The following is a 16,430-nucleotide window of genomic DNA, read 5'->3' on the forward strand; positions in this document are numbered from 1 at the left end:
CGAGGAGGGAAAGTCGGTGGGATCGCTCAGAAGATTCTGCAGGGGGAAGACAGTTTGACGAGGGCCCGTGGAGAACAAAGCTGTTCGGACAGCTGCTCTGGCCACGTTCCCTGACAGAGTGGTGACAGGCTTTTTTCCTCACAGCACAAATGGCATGACGGGCACGGTGCTCTATTTAGATGCAAAGCACACTTCACACTTGAGGACTGAATGCATCTAAAATCGAACAAAACTTTTACCAGCAAATTCTACCAACGAAGGGTAGATGGTTTCATTACCCAAAACATAAGAGAAACAGGTACTACAGGGCGGCAGTCTTCCATTCGAAAGAAATAGTCATTTGCCTTCCACTTCTGTAACCAGCAGCCAAGGAAATGGGTTTGAATGGCCAGCAATGAGGATAGAGCTTCGTTCGGAAGATTCTGTGTGTGTGAAGGATAAATGTAGCCTGCTCTGGGGTTAAGATGTACTGACATTTTATTTTATTTTGCTAATCCTCACCAGAGGATATTTTTTCCCCAGTGATTTTTACAGAGTAGAAGGTTGGAGGGGGAGACAGAGAGAGAAACATTGATGTGAGAGTGACACATGGACTGGTTGTCTCCCGCACACCACCCCAACCAGGGCCAGGGACCGAACCTGCAACCCAGGTACACGCCCTTGATGGGAATCAAACCTGAACCCTTCAGTGCGTGGGCCAACGGTCTAACCATTGTACAACACCGCTCAGGGAACGTACTGACATTTTAAATTCCTCTGGATGGAGTGATTTTGCCCGGTTTGCCTGGCATTCCAGGGAATGTCATTTAACATCAACACAATTAGAATTCCCAACTTTATAAAAACAGACGCCTTAACTGTAGTAAAGGGATAGTAATAGCACCTCCCTCAGAGGGTGGGCTGGGTTTTAAGTGAATGAATATAAGGTCCTGAGAACAGTGCCTGGCTCCCACTTATACGCTCACCACGCTTAGCCACTGACGGAGCACCAGTCCCCCCACTTAGCTCATGGGTGCCAGCCCCTCCCATCAATGTGTCTCTAGCCAAAACATAACTTCCCCACTTCACTTTCTCTGTGCACAAAAATGCAAGAGTCTCCTAGAGAGCGATATTCATTAAGACTCAATAATAATATTTTCTAAGCAGAAGCATGTGAAACACCAAAGCACTACTGTGACAGACACTGTGGAAACACCTGTGGTTACTTTGGTGTCTTATCGCCAACTTCACTCCTACGTTGTTTCAGTAACAAGTTGGAGCTGAGACATTTGACGAACTAGAAGGTGTGAGGAGCCGTGTCAAAACCATTCATAAAGACAAAACTCCCATAAATTTGAATGTGTTAGCTAGTACAGTACTAAGAACATTGTGGGCACTAAATATTGGCTGGTTGACTAATGGATGGATTGCTTTAATATTCCCAGCCAATGACCAGCTCTGTGAAATAACCATCTGTTTCTCCAATACAGAGAACTGCAAATAAATACCAGTATCAGTATTTTAAACAAATGGACGGAAAAGTTATTGGCCAAACTTTCTGTTAAACGGCTTGGCTTTTGAATTAGAACAATTATTAGTGAGAGTCAGCCCTGGCAGCAAAACTCTATACTTGGGGCCTCTGGGTAAATACTTGGCACTAAAAACTTACAGTGGGAGAAGGTTCTGGCAGGCTGTGGGAACCTTTTTCCTTCCAGTTCACTTCCAGCAGCTTCATGTGTACATGTCTCCCCTCAATGAAGGCTATATAGTCCTTGAAGTTGTTACACGGTCCAGCTATGACACTCATGAAGTTGAGAAGGTAGCTTAGGTATTCCAAAAAAGAGGGTTTTACTCTGTGAAAATAAAGTATTTTTAAAAGGTTGAAAAGTATTCAGTCTTTAATTTTTCTTTCATATTTCCACATAAGCAAATCGTAAAAACAAGTGTTACCTTTATGGTTTATTAAACATAACAGGATCTTTCCTTGTTCTATTTCTCTAAAATCTGCCCAACTGAGATAGCTTGTTGAAAGGAAAAGTTAATGAGGTGAGTGGCTCAGAGAGGAGGCAGCACTCCATGGCGCCCTCTGCTGGCTGGTCACTGCTATAAGCACGGAAGGTGGGGCCTAGAGCAAAGGCAACTCAGGCTGGGAAATGATTTCTCATCAACCTTAGCGTCTACAGGAGAAGGTGAAAGTAATAAACATAAGAGGTGGGGGGAGGTGGGGAGGATCCAAACCTACTGTTAGTTGATTGAGATGCTTTCAAATAGCAAAACTCCCTCCCAATTACTAAAATAAACACAAAACAAAGGATGGGTGGAACCAGTTTCTACCTGAAGAAGCCACACAAAAACACCGCTGTAACAGTCTCTTGTCTGCTTTGGCATCCAGGCGTGAGGTCAACAGACAAGGGTAGCAGCAAGGAAAAGAGTCTGCAGGAGCCATTGTGTGTAGTCCTTTCATGGCATTTGGAGGGGCATGCTCTTCCAGCAAGACAGAATTGTGGGGAAAGGCTTCGTAAGATGCCATTGGTGACGAGTCACTGGGGTTTTGCCTATAGCACTTACACACCCATAATGCTCAGCAAAGAGCTTGACTCAGTAGACTCTTCCAATGATCTTCCATTGGCTCCAAGTCTCAAATTCTTAATGAAGAAATGAGGCACTCAATCTCCTTACCGCCTGGAACCCTCTCACTCCTCCCAGATATCTCCTCCTACTACTCTCTAGTAGGAACTCTCGGCCAGGGCTGCACCACCATCCCCAATATGCTACTCCACATGCCATTTCTATTTTCATATGCTATTCTCCTACTTTGCATAGCCTCCTCCCTCTCGAACACCCACCCCCTTTCTACTGCATGTCAACACTGGCCAAAGTCCACCTTCATCAGCCTTCCTCCTTCCTCCTCTCCCCAGCCAGTACTTCTCCCTCCAACTTTACCTCCTATATTCTTTTCATGCCTGCATTTAATCATACTAATTTGCATTGATACTGTTTCTTGAGGGCCTGAGATACATGCCCCATAAAAATAATTCTGGAATAGACATAACAACCCCGGTGAAAGAGAATCCTGCAAAACTCCAAAATCACAGATCCATTTACTCTCTGGCCCAGCAATCCCACTTCTGGGAGTCCATCCTACAACTCTACCCAAACCCATCTGAAATGACCTATGGACAAGGTTATTCATCATTTACATTTGCAAAAGCCAAAGACTGGTAGACACCCAAGTGTCCATCAATAGCAGATTCATTAAATAAATAATATTACATACACATAGTGAAGCTCATATGCAAATATTTAAAAAAATGAAGATCTCACCCTGGCTCAGTTGGTTGGAGCATTATCCTGTACACCAAAAAGGTTGTGGATTCGATTCCCAGTCAGAGCATATAAGAAAGGCAACTTATTGATCTCTCTCTCTCCCTTTTTCTCTCATCCTCTCCCTTTCTCTATAAAATCAATTATATATATATATATATATATATAGAGAGAGAGAGAGAGAGAGAGAGAGAGAGAGAGAGAGAGAGAAAGAGAGAGAGAGATATCCTCAGGTGAGGATTTTTTTAAAATGAAGATCTCTAGATACTGATATACAAAGCACTCAAGAATATACTGTTAAACTTAACTTACTTTACAGCAAGTCGGTGTTGCTCAGCAGACAGGTCTTCAGCTCTTCGACCTAGTCCTATGAGAAAGAAAACATTTAGAAATGTTTTCAGTGAAGTCAATAACTAATCTTAAGAGAAGCTTATAAAACTCATCTGAAAAAAGTGATTAATTATTGTTTCATAAATCAAAGCCTTCCTTTTTTAAAAAAATGCCCTGGATCAAAGCACTACCCCACAAGTCCATGTGTAAGGAAAGTCTCTACAGGTTCTTATGAAGAGGGGAGAATTCAGGGGCTACTCCAAGTTGACCACACAGTAGGACATGAATTACAGAGCACCCTCCACAACTCCTACACTCCTTACTATGCTGTATATGCTTTTGTTGCTACATGAGAGACATAAGCCTATCTTTGCAGCCTACACCAGTGTAAATACCTCTCTGAAATGCTCGGTGCAGACACCTGGTACAAGCTGAGAGCATGGGTGTGGAATGTAATGAGGAAAGAAATAGGGACTTTTCTCTTCCAAAACACAGGAAACATAATCCTGAATGCAGGGAAGACACAAAAGAATTCTTGGGAGGTTTTACTTCCTTTAAAATTCATCCATGCCAGAAAAACTCCCAACCAAATCACATCTGTGCTTCCCATAAAATGTACGTTAACTGAGTGTCAAAGAAACTGGAGGGTCATCTCATAAGCATCAGAAATTTCAGAGGGAAAAGGGAAGGGGGCAGGAAGAATTTAACCAAAGGACTTATCTATATATATAAAAGCCTAAGCAACCATTACAACCGAATGAACGGAATGACCGGTCGACCAGTTGCTATGATGTGCACTGACCACCAGGGGGCAGATGCTCAACACAGGAGCTGCCCCCTGGTGGTCAGTGTGCTCCCACAGTGGGAGCACCACTCAACCAGAAGCTGGGCTCATGGCTGGGGCTCCTCCCTGGCCTCATGCAGCTTCAGCACTGCTATATCCCTGGGGGGGGAGGGGGAGGATGTTGAACTGCTGGGTCCTGGATTGCAAGAGGGTGCAGGCCAGGCTGAGGGGACCCGACCCATGCACAAATCCATGCACCAGGCCTCTAGTAAGCATATATGCATAAACCATGGACTTAGACAACAGTGCAGTGAAGGCTTCGGAGGGGGAGCTGGGCAGAGGGGGTCAAAGGGGGGAAATGGGGGACATCTGTAATACTTTCAATAATAAAAATAAATTTTAAAAAGTAACTGTATATTCAGCGAAGACTGACTGATATGGTCACCAATCACAAAGGCAACTCAAAAACAAGCCTAAGAGAAGGGAGAGTGGTTCCAGAATTTACTTCTTCCTCCCACACACAAGAGAAAAAGACAAAGGCAAACAAACATTTTTCTGTGTGTAAGGGATGGTCCAGAAAATAAACTGAGAATGCTTACAAAAGTAAGTTCAGGCAAAAAGCCTGTATAAAAAAACAAAAGTAAACTAAACAAAAAAATGTAAGAAGCAGTGTTTTTTTTAAAAATCACTCACTTTTTTCTACAACCTCATCAAATAGTACAAATCTGGCAATCCCAGAAATTAAAGAGATTTTAGTTATTGATTTATGTTGCAGATGTTAGTCTATAACCGCTACCAAGTAGATTTTCAGGTACAAAAATACTAACCAACTCACCCTGGTTTTCTCAGGACTTTGTCAATTTGGGCACTAAAAATCTCACATCTTAGGAAACCTCTCAGTTCTGGGCAAATCAGGATAATTATCACCCTAGAACAGTGATGGCGAACCTATGACACGCGTGTCAGAGGTGACACGCAAACTCATTTTTTTGGTTGATTTTTCTTTGTTAAAATGGCATTTAAATATATAAAATAAATATCAAAAATATAAGTCTTTGTTTTACTATGGTTGCAAATATAAAAAAATTTCTTTATGTGACACGGCACCAGAGTTAAGTTAGGGTTTTTCAAAATGCTGACACGCCAAGTTCAAAAGGTTCGCCATCACTGCCCTAGAAAGATTCCATCCTTGGTATAAAATTACCCAGTTCTCTACAGAATGACTAAGTCACTAAGTATGAATGAGAAACACACAGAGTCAAAATGAAATTGGTTTCCAAGCTTTTAAGGGAAACAAGAAAACTAGCGGAGACTGTACAGCTCAACCTGTCAACACGTAAAGACGTTTCAGCCATCAGAAAGCATTTGCCGAAGAGGAACAAATCCTCAGATTATCCTTTTACTAATTGCACCTGGCATCACTTAAGCCCCTCTTCCGGGCCAGTGAAAGTGCCATTCGCCTTCCCTGGGACCCAGTTTTAACAGTGGAAATAAAATTTTCTGGCCACTTTTAGAAAGAGTTTAAGTAAAGAATATGTCCATTTTTTATACAAAGAGAAGAGCTTCCTCTCCCAGCTTTTTGTAGGGTCAGGCTAATCTCATTAGATAATTGTCCAAGCAAAACAAACAAACAAAAAGACCTAGCATTAAAAACTGGTTAACCAGCCAATGCTGTTTAATCTTTTATTACCTCACTAGGGGCCCGGTGCACGAAATTCGTGCACTGGGTGTGTGTGTGGAGGGGGGGGGAGTGTCCCTCAGCCCAGCCTGCCCCCTCTCACATACTGGGAGCCCTCAGGCGTTGACCCCCATCACCCTCCAATCACAGGATCGGCCCCTTGCCCAGGCCTGACGCCTCTGACAGAGGTGTCAGGCCTGGGCAGGGGACCCCCAGACCCCTCCGAATGCTGGCCCTGCCCCTCTCCCAGGCCTGATGCCTTGGCCAGAGGCATAGACCCCCATCACCCTCCGATCGCCTGATCGGCCCCTTGCCCAGGCCTGACGCCTCCGCCAGAGGTGTCAGGCTTGGACAGGGGACCCCCATCTCCCCCCGATCACTGGCTCTGGCCCCCGCCCAGGCCTGAGGCCTCTGGCCCAGGAATCATGCCTGGGCAGGGGACCCCCATCTCCCTCTGATCGCTTGCTCCACGCCCCACCCAAGCCTGACGCCTCTGACCCAGGCTTCAGGCCTGGGCAAGGGGACCGTCATATCCCCCCAATCCCCGGCTCCGCCCCCCACCCAGGCCTGATGCCTCGGCCAGAGGAGTTGACCCTCATCACCCTCCGATCACCAATCACCGGATCGGCCCCTTGACCAGGCCTGAGGCCTCCGGCAGAGGTGTCAGGCCTGGGCAGGGGACCCCCAGCTCCCCGCGGTTGCAGGCTCCGCCCCTGCCCAGGCCTAACGCCTCTGGCCTAGGCGTCTGGCCCGGGCAGCGGGGACCCACAGCTGCAGCAGCCCTGCGATCGTGGGCTTCGCTTTAGGCCCAGGCAAGGGACCCCTAGCTCCCGGGACTGCGAGCTTCGACCGTGCCCAGCTCCCATCGCTGGCTCCACCCCTACTTCCTGCTATCACTGGCCAGGGCGGAAAAGGCACCTGATTCTCCGATCATGGCTGGGGGGCAGGGCAAAGGCGGCCCCAGGGCCGCCTTTGCCCTGCCCCCCAGCTCTTAGCTGCCCCCTGCGTTTCCGATCACTGTCAGTGGCAGGGGGCTTCTTCCGGCTTTCCCTTTCGCCTCCTTGCATTGTGCCTACATATGCAAATTAACTGCCATCTTGTTGGCAGTTAATTTGCATATAGCCCTGATTAGCCAATGAAAAGGGTAGCGTCGTACGCCAATTACCATTTTTCTCTTTTATTAGTGTAGATGAGCTTCTCAGAGATTTGAAAATGAAGGGCAGAGAGCACCATAAGTTAACTTAAATTTAAAACATGGTAAAAGTAAATAAAACCCACTGTTCTCAATGCAAATATTTCAGCAAATTCAGGCTACAGATCCAGGAGGGAAATGATAAGTAATAGCTGGGAAAGTTAAAAGCTATAATTAAGAGGCCTACAAATTTTGGACAAGATATAGCAAGATCTTCCAGCACTTGTCTAATTTGGGACAGTGTGCAGAATATGAAAAATGTCAGGTGGACTCAGAGCGAGGATCAAGGATGCTTTTTCTCACCATCATGAACTTGGAAGGCCAAGGTTGTGATCTTCTGAGTGACAATCATCAGAGGCCTAAAAGGAAGAAGGAAAACAATCAAGATTAGCAAAAGTGCTACTGCAACTTTTATTCTATTCTCTACATCAGGGGTGGGGAACATCCAGCCTGCGGGCCGTATAAGGCCCACAAAATCATTTGGTCTGGCCCTGCCCAGGCATTAGGGGTGAGCTAATTAAACGTTTGACAAATACAGCAGGCTAATTGTTAAGTTCATAATTCTGTATGGCCTGCGAATGATGTTATAACTATTCAAATGGCCCTTGGCAGAAAAAAGGTTCCCCACCCCTGATCTAGAAAGTGAAAAGGCATTTCGCAGAATGCATGAAAATGTGTGTAAATCATGTATCTGTAAGCTAGCATTCACAAAGAACTCTGACAACTCAATAATTAAAAGACACCCAATTTAAAGATGACCAAAGGATCTGAATAGACATTTCTCTAAAAAAGATATGGTGATAAGCACATGAAAAAACATTCAACAGTGGCTAGTTATAAGAGAAATGCAAATCAAACCATAATGAGATGCCATTTCTCAAGCAGTAAAAGGACTGGAATCAAAAAGACAGATAACAGGTGTTAGCCAGGAGGTGGAGAATTGCAACCCTTGCACATTGTTGGTGGGAATATTAAAAGGTGCAGCTGCTTTAGAAACAGTCTGGCAGTATCTCAGAAAGTTAAACATACAGTTACCATATGACCAAGCAATTGCACGCCTAGGTACATTCCCATGAGAAATAAAAATATGTCTACACAAAAACTTGTACACACGTGTTCAGAGCAACATTATTCATAATGGCCCCAAAGGAAATTACCCAAATATCCATCAACTGGTGAATGGATAAATAAAGTATGCTATAAATATTATTCAGTAATAATAAAGAGCTAATATACTAATTAGACTGAACAGCAGAACAACCATCCAGACAACCTTCCAGACGACCTTCTGGAAGACCCTCCAGATGAAGCCGGGGCTGCGAGGGCCAAGCTCCTTGCACGAATTTCATGCATCGGGCCTCTAGTTCAGTAATAAAAAGAATAAAGTATGCTACAACATGGATGGACCCTAAAAACACACTAAGTAAAAGAAACCAGACAAAAGGCCACATTTTGTATGGTTTCATTTATATGAAATGTCTAGAACAGGCAAATCTACAGAGAAAGGAAGTAGATTGATAGTTGCCTAGACTTGGGGAATTGGGAGAAAATGAGGAGTGATAGCTAATGCATACAGGTTTCTTTTGAGAGCAGTGGAAATGTAAAATTAATTGTGGTGAATATTTGTACTCTATAATTTACTCGGCAAATATGCAAAAAAAAAACCACCCCACTGAATTGTACTTAAATGGGTAAATTGTATGGTATATGAATTGTATATCTCAACAAAACTACAATTTTTCAAATACACCTGTTTTTCCAATTATCTACCCTAGTTTAGTACTTTTAGTAGCTCTGTTCTTGCCCAAGACAAGATAAAATCCCACAGCTCTAACAGCCATCATTTCTTTCAACCCTTCTTAATTTATGCTGGTTTTCTGATCTCCTTCTACGGCTTCTTAATGAATTGGTAACTCTGACCCGCAGGGACTGATGCCTCATTTATATGCAATGCTGAGCCCTAGCAGTGTCCCCGGAAGGACCCTGGGATGCCACACAGCCTCTGTGCCCTGAGCTCAGGCCAGGACACAAGTGTGATGTGTGTCAACTGCACTTAGCCTCTACTTTGAGTCCATTTTCCTGTTTAATGCTTCTCATTCTGATGCCCGCTTTCCATCTCTTTGACATAATAAGCATGGTATATTTTAAACTATCAATGTAAACTGACAAGATAAAGCATTTTCAAGAAAGTACGAAGAAATACACTTTGAAATCTTAATACTTACACCCAGCATTATATCTCATTTGCCAAAGCCCCGTGTCCAATGGCCATTGTTTGAAACAAGACTCTGAATGCTGCGTATAAGGCTAAGAGATGAGTGAGTCTGACTGGGGAAGGGAAGGGCTCCTGTGCTCTGCCGGGACTGGCGAGAGGAAGGTGTGGCACACAGGGGAGCCACTGAGGTGGATGTGCTAAGGCAGCAAGACGTGCTCAGAGCTAACACTGAGGTGACGACTCTCTTTTATATTGAAAAAATAGCTGCCTTTCCAGAACACTGAGAGTTGGGTCTCAGAAATAAAGGCTCCCCGGACGCTTCCTAGATCAAATTGATCTTACAGACCAGACCAGACCAGACCTGTGCAGCTCACTACTTGATATTCAATGAGGCCTCTGACCCACCATGTCTAACAGATGCCAAGAGCTGTTTTTCTTGAGAGGGACTCACTTTAAGCATCACAGGGAAGGTAGTTTCTAATGTGACTTTCAAAGCAGTACAGTTTTCTTTCTAAAGCCTTTTGTCTCCTGCAAGATTAAAAATCCTACTCTTCCTTGCACAAATCCCAGTACAAAATTTTTACTATTTTTTAACATTTTTATTTACTTCAGAGAGGAAGGAAGAGGGAGAGAGAGATAGAAATATCAATGAGAGAGAAACGTGGATCAGCTGCCTCCTGCATGCCCCCTACTCAGGATTGAGTCAGCAATTCAGCATATGCCCAGACCTGGAATCGAACCGTGGCCTCCTGGTTCACAGGTCGACACTCAACCACTGAAGGACCACCGCCGGGCCCAGTACAAAATTTTTAAATTCGAGGCACACTCTTTGGTGCCTATGCAATTTGCAAACCACGTAAGTTCCTACATTTTATTTCATTCATAAAAATGTATTTATTTTTAGGCTCTTAAAATATAGATATCAACAAAGATATAATATGTCTCAAGAAACTAACCTACCTTTCTATCTCTGTAGAAATACAGCATGTTTCCCTCTATCTGGGGTTCAATTTAATGTATTCCATGATTAGACAAATGTCCAGCAAGGCATTTGGTAGTCTAACGTTCACCTACATGAGAACGCATCGCTGGCAGCATCGCTGACCGGCTCCAGCTGTGCCCTCTGGTTCTGCCACCTAGTCTGTTCAAAGCCCCGGCCTGCAGGCACAGTCACCTCCCTACAGGGCGTGGTTTCCTCTGCCCTGGGGAATTTTAGCTCAAGGATTTCCCATTGAACTTGCAAAAACTGTCTTAGAACAGCACTGCAGCCCAAGACCTCTCTTCCTTCTGTTCCCCTCGCATCTCAGGTCAGACATGCTTTCGATCTGATGGCTCTCCCAGCCTCATGCGTAGCCTCCCCATTTCCAATCCCAGGCATTTCACCCCATAAATCTCTCATACTCTGTTCCTATCTTGGCATCTGCTTCTCAGAGAACCTAGACCAGAGCTTCTCAACCTTGGCTGCACATTAGAATCACCTGGGAATCTTTTTAAAATCCTGATTTCTGGACCTCATCCTCCGGAAATTCTGTTTCTTTGTTATGGGGTGGGGCCACAACATTAGTAACAAAGAAACAGAATTTCCAGAGGATGAGGTCCAGAAATCAGGATTTTAAAAAGATTCCCAGGTGATTCTAATGTGCAGCCAAGGTTGAGAACCACTGACCTAGACCAATGCGATTCGTAATAATGAAGAGATCAGTGTCAATAAATAACAACTATTCAATATGAAACTGGCACCACTAGGTTTATGGAAAAACCATATTGCTGTCCTTGTTTAGAAAAAAAAAAAGTTCCTTTTTTGGGGAAAAGAAGAAGCTCTGGATCAAATATTGTTACACATCATCCAGATGATACTTTCCACAATATACTGCTTCTGTTTCAGACATCTGGAGAAATTTCTAGCAACTTAAATAAAAAACAGCTCACCCATGTGGTCACTGACAAATAAGAGATTGATGACCTATGAAAAAGCAGATCTGAAATCCTCAAACTAAAACCTGCTCACTGAAAGGCATGAATTTAGAATCCTCCCACATGCTTGCTTCTCCGAGGGTGTAAGGAAGAGCGCCATATGCTCTTGCTAAGAGGAAGTCCTCTCCGAACACATTTTCATTGATCAACTTATTTAAACTTATGGGCAGATCAGATGCCAAACCTCCATTGCACAAGTTACTGAGATTCAGATCCGTGAAATTTCTAATTTAAAATAAAACTCAGCTCAGCCAGTGTGGCTCGATGGTTAAGTGTCAATCTATGAACCAGGAGGTCATGGTTCGATTCCTGGTCAGGGCAGATGCCCAGGTAGCGGGCTCGATCCCCCATTGGGGGGCATGCAGGAGGCAGCCAATCAATGATTCTCTCATCATTGATATTTCTCTCTCTCTCTCCCTCTCCCTTCCTCTCTGAAATCAATAAAAATATATTTTAAAATAAAACTCAAATACCATCCATGATGCATTCCAATAAAAATATAACACAATCTAAGACATGCTTGTTGGTTTGTGGCTGGAACTCATGCTTTCTTTCTTTCTTTCTTTCTTTTTTTTGCAAAAATGCAAAACCCAGCATCCACAAGCACCTACTACAAATGCAGAGAGGACATAAAAAGGTCCCTTGATGCGGCCAAAGAAAAGGACAATGAGGCCTTAGAACTTGAGCTGCACTTGGATTTTCCACCCCCTGCAGAGTATGCCCTGTCCTTGGGTTTGTAAACACCAGTCAGCCAGCACCCAGCACTTGAATCCATGGGAACCACCTGACCAATATGAAATCAAGGTCTGAGTCCAGCTTGGTTGAGGAAGAACCACATTTTTTTGTCCCATGAATTCTTTTCATGATTAAAAAAGAAAATCCAAAGAAAACCATTTTTTTCTTCCCAAGCTAAAGATTATTAGTAAAATTTAGATAAGGAAATATAGGGGGAAATTAAAGGCAGTTGGATATGTGTTTACAGCAAAAAGAAAGAACAATGCTATCTACTTCTCACTCCTCTCCTACCCCCGCAAAATCAATGCCTCCTGATACAGATGTTAGGCAGGTTACCAGAAGTGGTATCCATTCATCCATTTCCATTTCCCATACCAACTCCCAACAGAAAAATAACCTAGTCTTCAAAACATTAAACAAAATTCAGTTTTGAGCAATAGTTCAATAAAACCTACCTGGTTTGCCTTAATCTTTGGACCTAAAGTGGTTAAGTTCTCTGTGCTGGTAAAGGTAGGGTGGAACAACGAGATAATGCAGTCATCAAAAGAGCCCACCAGTTACACAGCTGGCTGGCCAGCATCAAGCTGGATCTGACATTCAAGGATCTTCCCCAACAGGTCATTTTAGATCCAAAATTAAGAATAGAATTACCATATGACCCAGCAATCCCTTTCCTGGTTCTCTACTTGAAACTTTTATTCACAAAGATACATGTACCCCTATGTCCATTGCAGCATTATTCACAGTGGCCATGACATAGAAACAATGGAAATGTCCTTTGAGAGAACTGGATAAAGATGTGGTACATGCATACACACAATGGAATACTGCTCAGCCATGAGAAAAGGTGAAATACTGCCATTTGCAGCAACATTGGCGGACCTTGAAAATATTATCCTTGCCCTTGGCTCAGTGGATAGAGCGCCGGCCTGCGGACTGGGGGGTCCTAGGTTCGATTCCAGCCAAGGGTACATGCCCGGGTTGCAGGCTCAATACCCACTAGGGGGCATGCAGGAGGCAGCCAATCAATGATTCTCTCTCATCATTGATGTTTCTCTCCCTTCCTCTCTGAAATCAATAAAGAAATATATTTTTTTAAAAGAAAATATTATCGTAAGTGAAATGAGTCAGTCAGAAAAAAGCTAAGAACCATATGATCTCACTAATATGTGGGATGTAAAACTGAAACTCATAGACACAATAGAGTCCTTGCTGCTGCCCTCAGAAGCACCTTGATTTGCACCCTTTGTGAGCAACAAAGAAGAGTCAGTTCTACCACAAACTTCAAAGGAATCCAGTGCCAGCTTTATCACAAGCAATTGTTGAGCTTCCCTCAGAAGAACAGTAAATGTTCTAGTTACTTTATATTTGTATTACTTCTTTGTTTATAATACAAAGCCACGGTGACATTTATATACTTAAGAAAGCGAGGAGTCAGGCAAGCAAGAACTCTGGCACGGGTACAGCAAACTTCTACTCCGCGGCAACCTAGGCCGGGACGGCCAATGTGCACAACAACCAGAGGTGCCAAGCAAACTGTGCACCCCACAGCCTGGAGCCAGTGGCTGAGGGTCGCAACCCCACAGCATGGACCCAGCCTTCCCTCCCTGCTGCTCCTGCCCCGGCTGAATCCGCTGCTCCCTGGATTTCTTACTAAATGACATTACAGCTTTAGTAGAATGTTCCCAGATGCCTTTCAACTGTGCCAATGTGAAGGGACTCCAGGAGTCACAGCAAAGAGTGTACATACTAGGAGCTCCATTGGCTTCCTAGTGCTGCACCTGAAGGGAGGGAACCCCTTGGGACTCAGATCAGAGCTCCTGGTATCTGTGTAGAACCAGACAGGGCCAATCAGAGGAGAATGGGCTTATACCCCTTCCACTCCTCTTCTCAAACATTTCATCTCTGTACTTCGGCATCCAACAACAACAAAATCATCAGCTCTCCACTGTAAGAGGAACTCACCAAATAAACTCTGTATAACCTGGGAACTCGTGTCTTCAGAACTAAATTCCAGGTGATGTGCTAATTATTAAAAAGCTGGCAGCAGCCTGATGGAGACGCATGAAATAATCAAATACAGAAATCTGTTCACAAATAATCTTTTTTCCATCATGGGGAACCCAATTACTTGCACATACTGGGCTGGTCAGATGGAGTGATCAGGATGTCGTAACAGAAGAAAAACTCTGCCGTGGAGCAAAAGGGCAAATGCTCTCTGCCACCGGGAGCGCAGGCAAGTGACACCACTCCTTTGGGTTTTACAAGAAACAAAATAGGGTAACAGGGAGCACAGTGGCTATTCTTCCACTCCGGTAGGCTACAGTTCATCAAAATATGCACGCAAATATATTTAAATAACACTTAGGGAGTCTCATTATTATAATCATCTAAAAGAATAAAAAAATTACTGAAATCCCCTCAGAACTACTGTCTTAGCATTTTGATTACTTCCTTCTACTCTCTTTTTTCTACACTCGTAAAAATGCAGAAAATGTGTCTGCATTCATAAAAATGGCATCTTAATACATGTATTTGTTTTGTGGTTTTTTTACCTTCCCTTATCGTGTAAGCATTTTCCAGTATCATTAAACATTCTTTGAAGACATCACTTTCAATGGATGCATTTTAGTTCCATCATTTAATCATTCAGTTCTTTTGAGCCACTTAGGAGATTTCTAATTTTTCATTATTATTAAAAACAGTTGAACATGCTTATGAATACATTTGATTTCCTTAAGGTAATTCAATTCCTAGGAATTTATCCTATTGCAGGATATGAACTTTTAAAAAATTCTTGCTTGAATTTTATGGCTAAATTGCCTTTTCAGAAGCATTGTGCCAATTTATACTCCCACTAGTAGTGTATAAGAGTTCTCCTTTCACAATGTTTTCAAAAACACATGGGCACCTCACGTTGCCAACGTGGTGGGAGAGCAATTGTCTGCCTGACTCTGGCCTGCCCTACAGAGAAGAGGGGTTCTTGTTGCTGCTTTCCTCAGAAGAAAACCTTTCTGTGAGCAACAAAGAAGAATCAGTTCACAATCAACAAACGAAAAAGGAATCAAGTACCAGCCTTATCACACGCAATTGTTGAGCTTCCCCCAGAAGATCAGTAAATGCTCTGGTATCTTTAATAGCCTCATTCACCGAGAAAGCATGGGGGGCATTCGCCACTACACACATTGACATAAGCTGGATTAGCAGCACTAATAAGTGTCCCTTGTGTGTTATCCTCACCGTTACCACCAGTCTAGCCCATGAAAACCTGCTTACGTTCAGAAAGATAAAATTCCAAGCACCAGAATAATCTAAAGTACAGCAAGTTTATGTGTTCCTCAAAATTAAAAACATATATTGTTTGACACAAACACTAATTGAATCCCAGTCCCATCCGATTCCTATCTGCACTCTTATGCTAAAGGTGTGATGAAATGTGAGAAGCACTTAGGTGTGTGTGTGTGCTCAAAAGAGAGTAGCTGCCACATCAGGTTGCTTTAAAAAGCCAGGCTCGACTTCAGAACACTACTTTACTCCTCAACGGAGTCCTAAGATTTTTAAACTGAAATGACAGTGTTAAATTGCACTGTGAAGCAGCACCTGTGGTCGCCTGCATGCTCATAATGAGAAGAGACTGGTGAAGAATCTCTCTGAGAGTCTGTGATTTAAAACATCTCGCCATTTCAGGTTGCCATGAACCTCTCTCTTTATGTTAACGGACATTATCCAAGAAGATGGGTTTATGTCAGTGAGGCACTGTGCATATATGGTGGGAGGGGGAAAATGCTGCTTAATAATGCCCTATAATTAAAAGGGGGAACATCTGTAATACTTTCAACAAGAAAGATAAATTAAAAAAAAATTAATTCCAAAAAAAAAAAAAAAGACATACCATCAAGAACTGGATAGTATGGCCACTCAGTAATTAGAGAACTAAATTGCATGCAATTCAGAGGTAGAAGACATTTTTTTTTTACCCTTTTCCTAACAACAGTCCTTTCTAGTTAAAACATTCTCCAGTTTTGTGGGTAATGTCAGAGATTTCTCAATGCAAGGAGATCTGAAAATGCCAGCGAGCAAACACCCCTTGAGGACATGTATCCCAGCTCTGCTGCTGCGAGTGAAGGGGGCAGGAACTGGTTCCATCTCCCCAGCTGTCAAACCCCAAGTCCACAGCGTGTCACAAACACACCGCTGTTCTCCACAAATGCCCTTTATT

The 16,430-nt window shown here is 43.4% G+C and overlaps 1 protein-coding gene across 3 annotated transcripts in view; it reads right to left on the reverse strand.

The window, feature by feature from the left end:
- Nucleotides 1-16,430, reverse strand: part of MBOAT1 (membrane bound O-acyltransferase domain containing 1) — a 120,082-nt gene that overhangs the window by 24,346 nt on the left and 79,306 nt on the right. For all 3 annotated transcript variants that reach the window (XM_059688749.1, XM_059688750.1, XM_059688748.1), the window contains 3 exons: nt 7,591-7,646; nt 3,616-3,670; nt 1,649-1,832 (listed from right to left, as the gene is read on the reverse strand). In XM_059688749.1, coding sequence (XP_059544732.1) covers nt 1,649-1,832; nt 3,616-3,670; nt 7,591-7,646 — 295 coding nt within the window. The remainder of the gene's footprint in view (nt 1-1,648; nt 1,833-3,615; nt 3,671-7,590; nt 7,647-16,430) is intronic.

The sequence above is a fragment of the Myotis daubentonii genome, chromosome 3 (assembly GCF_963259705.1).
Source record: "Myotis daubentonii chromosome 3, mMyoDau2.1, whole genome shotgun sequence".
Classification (NCBI taxonomy): domain Eukaryota; kingdom Metazoa; phylum Chordata; class Mammalia; order Chiroptera; family Vespertilionidae; genus Myotis; species Myotis daubentonii.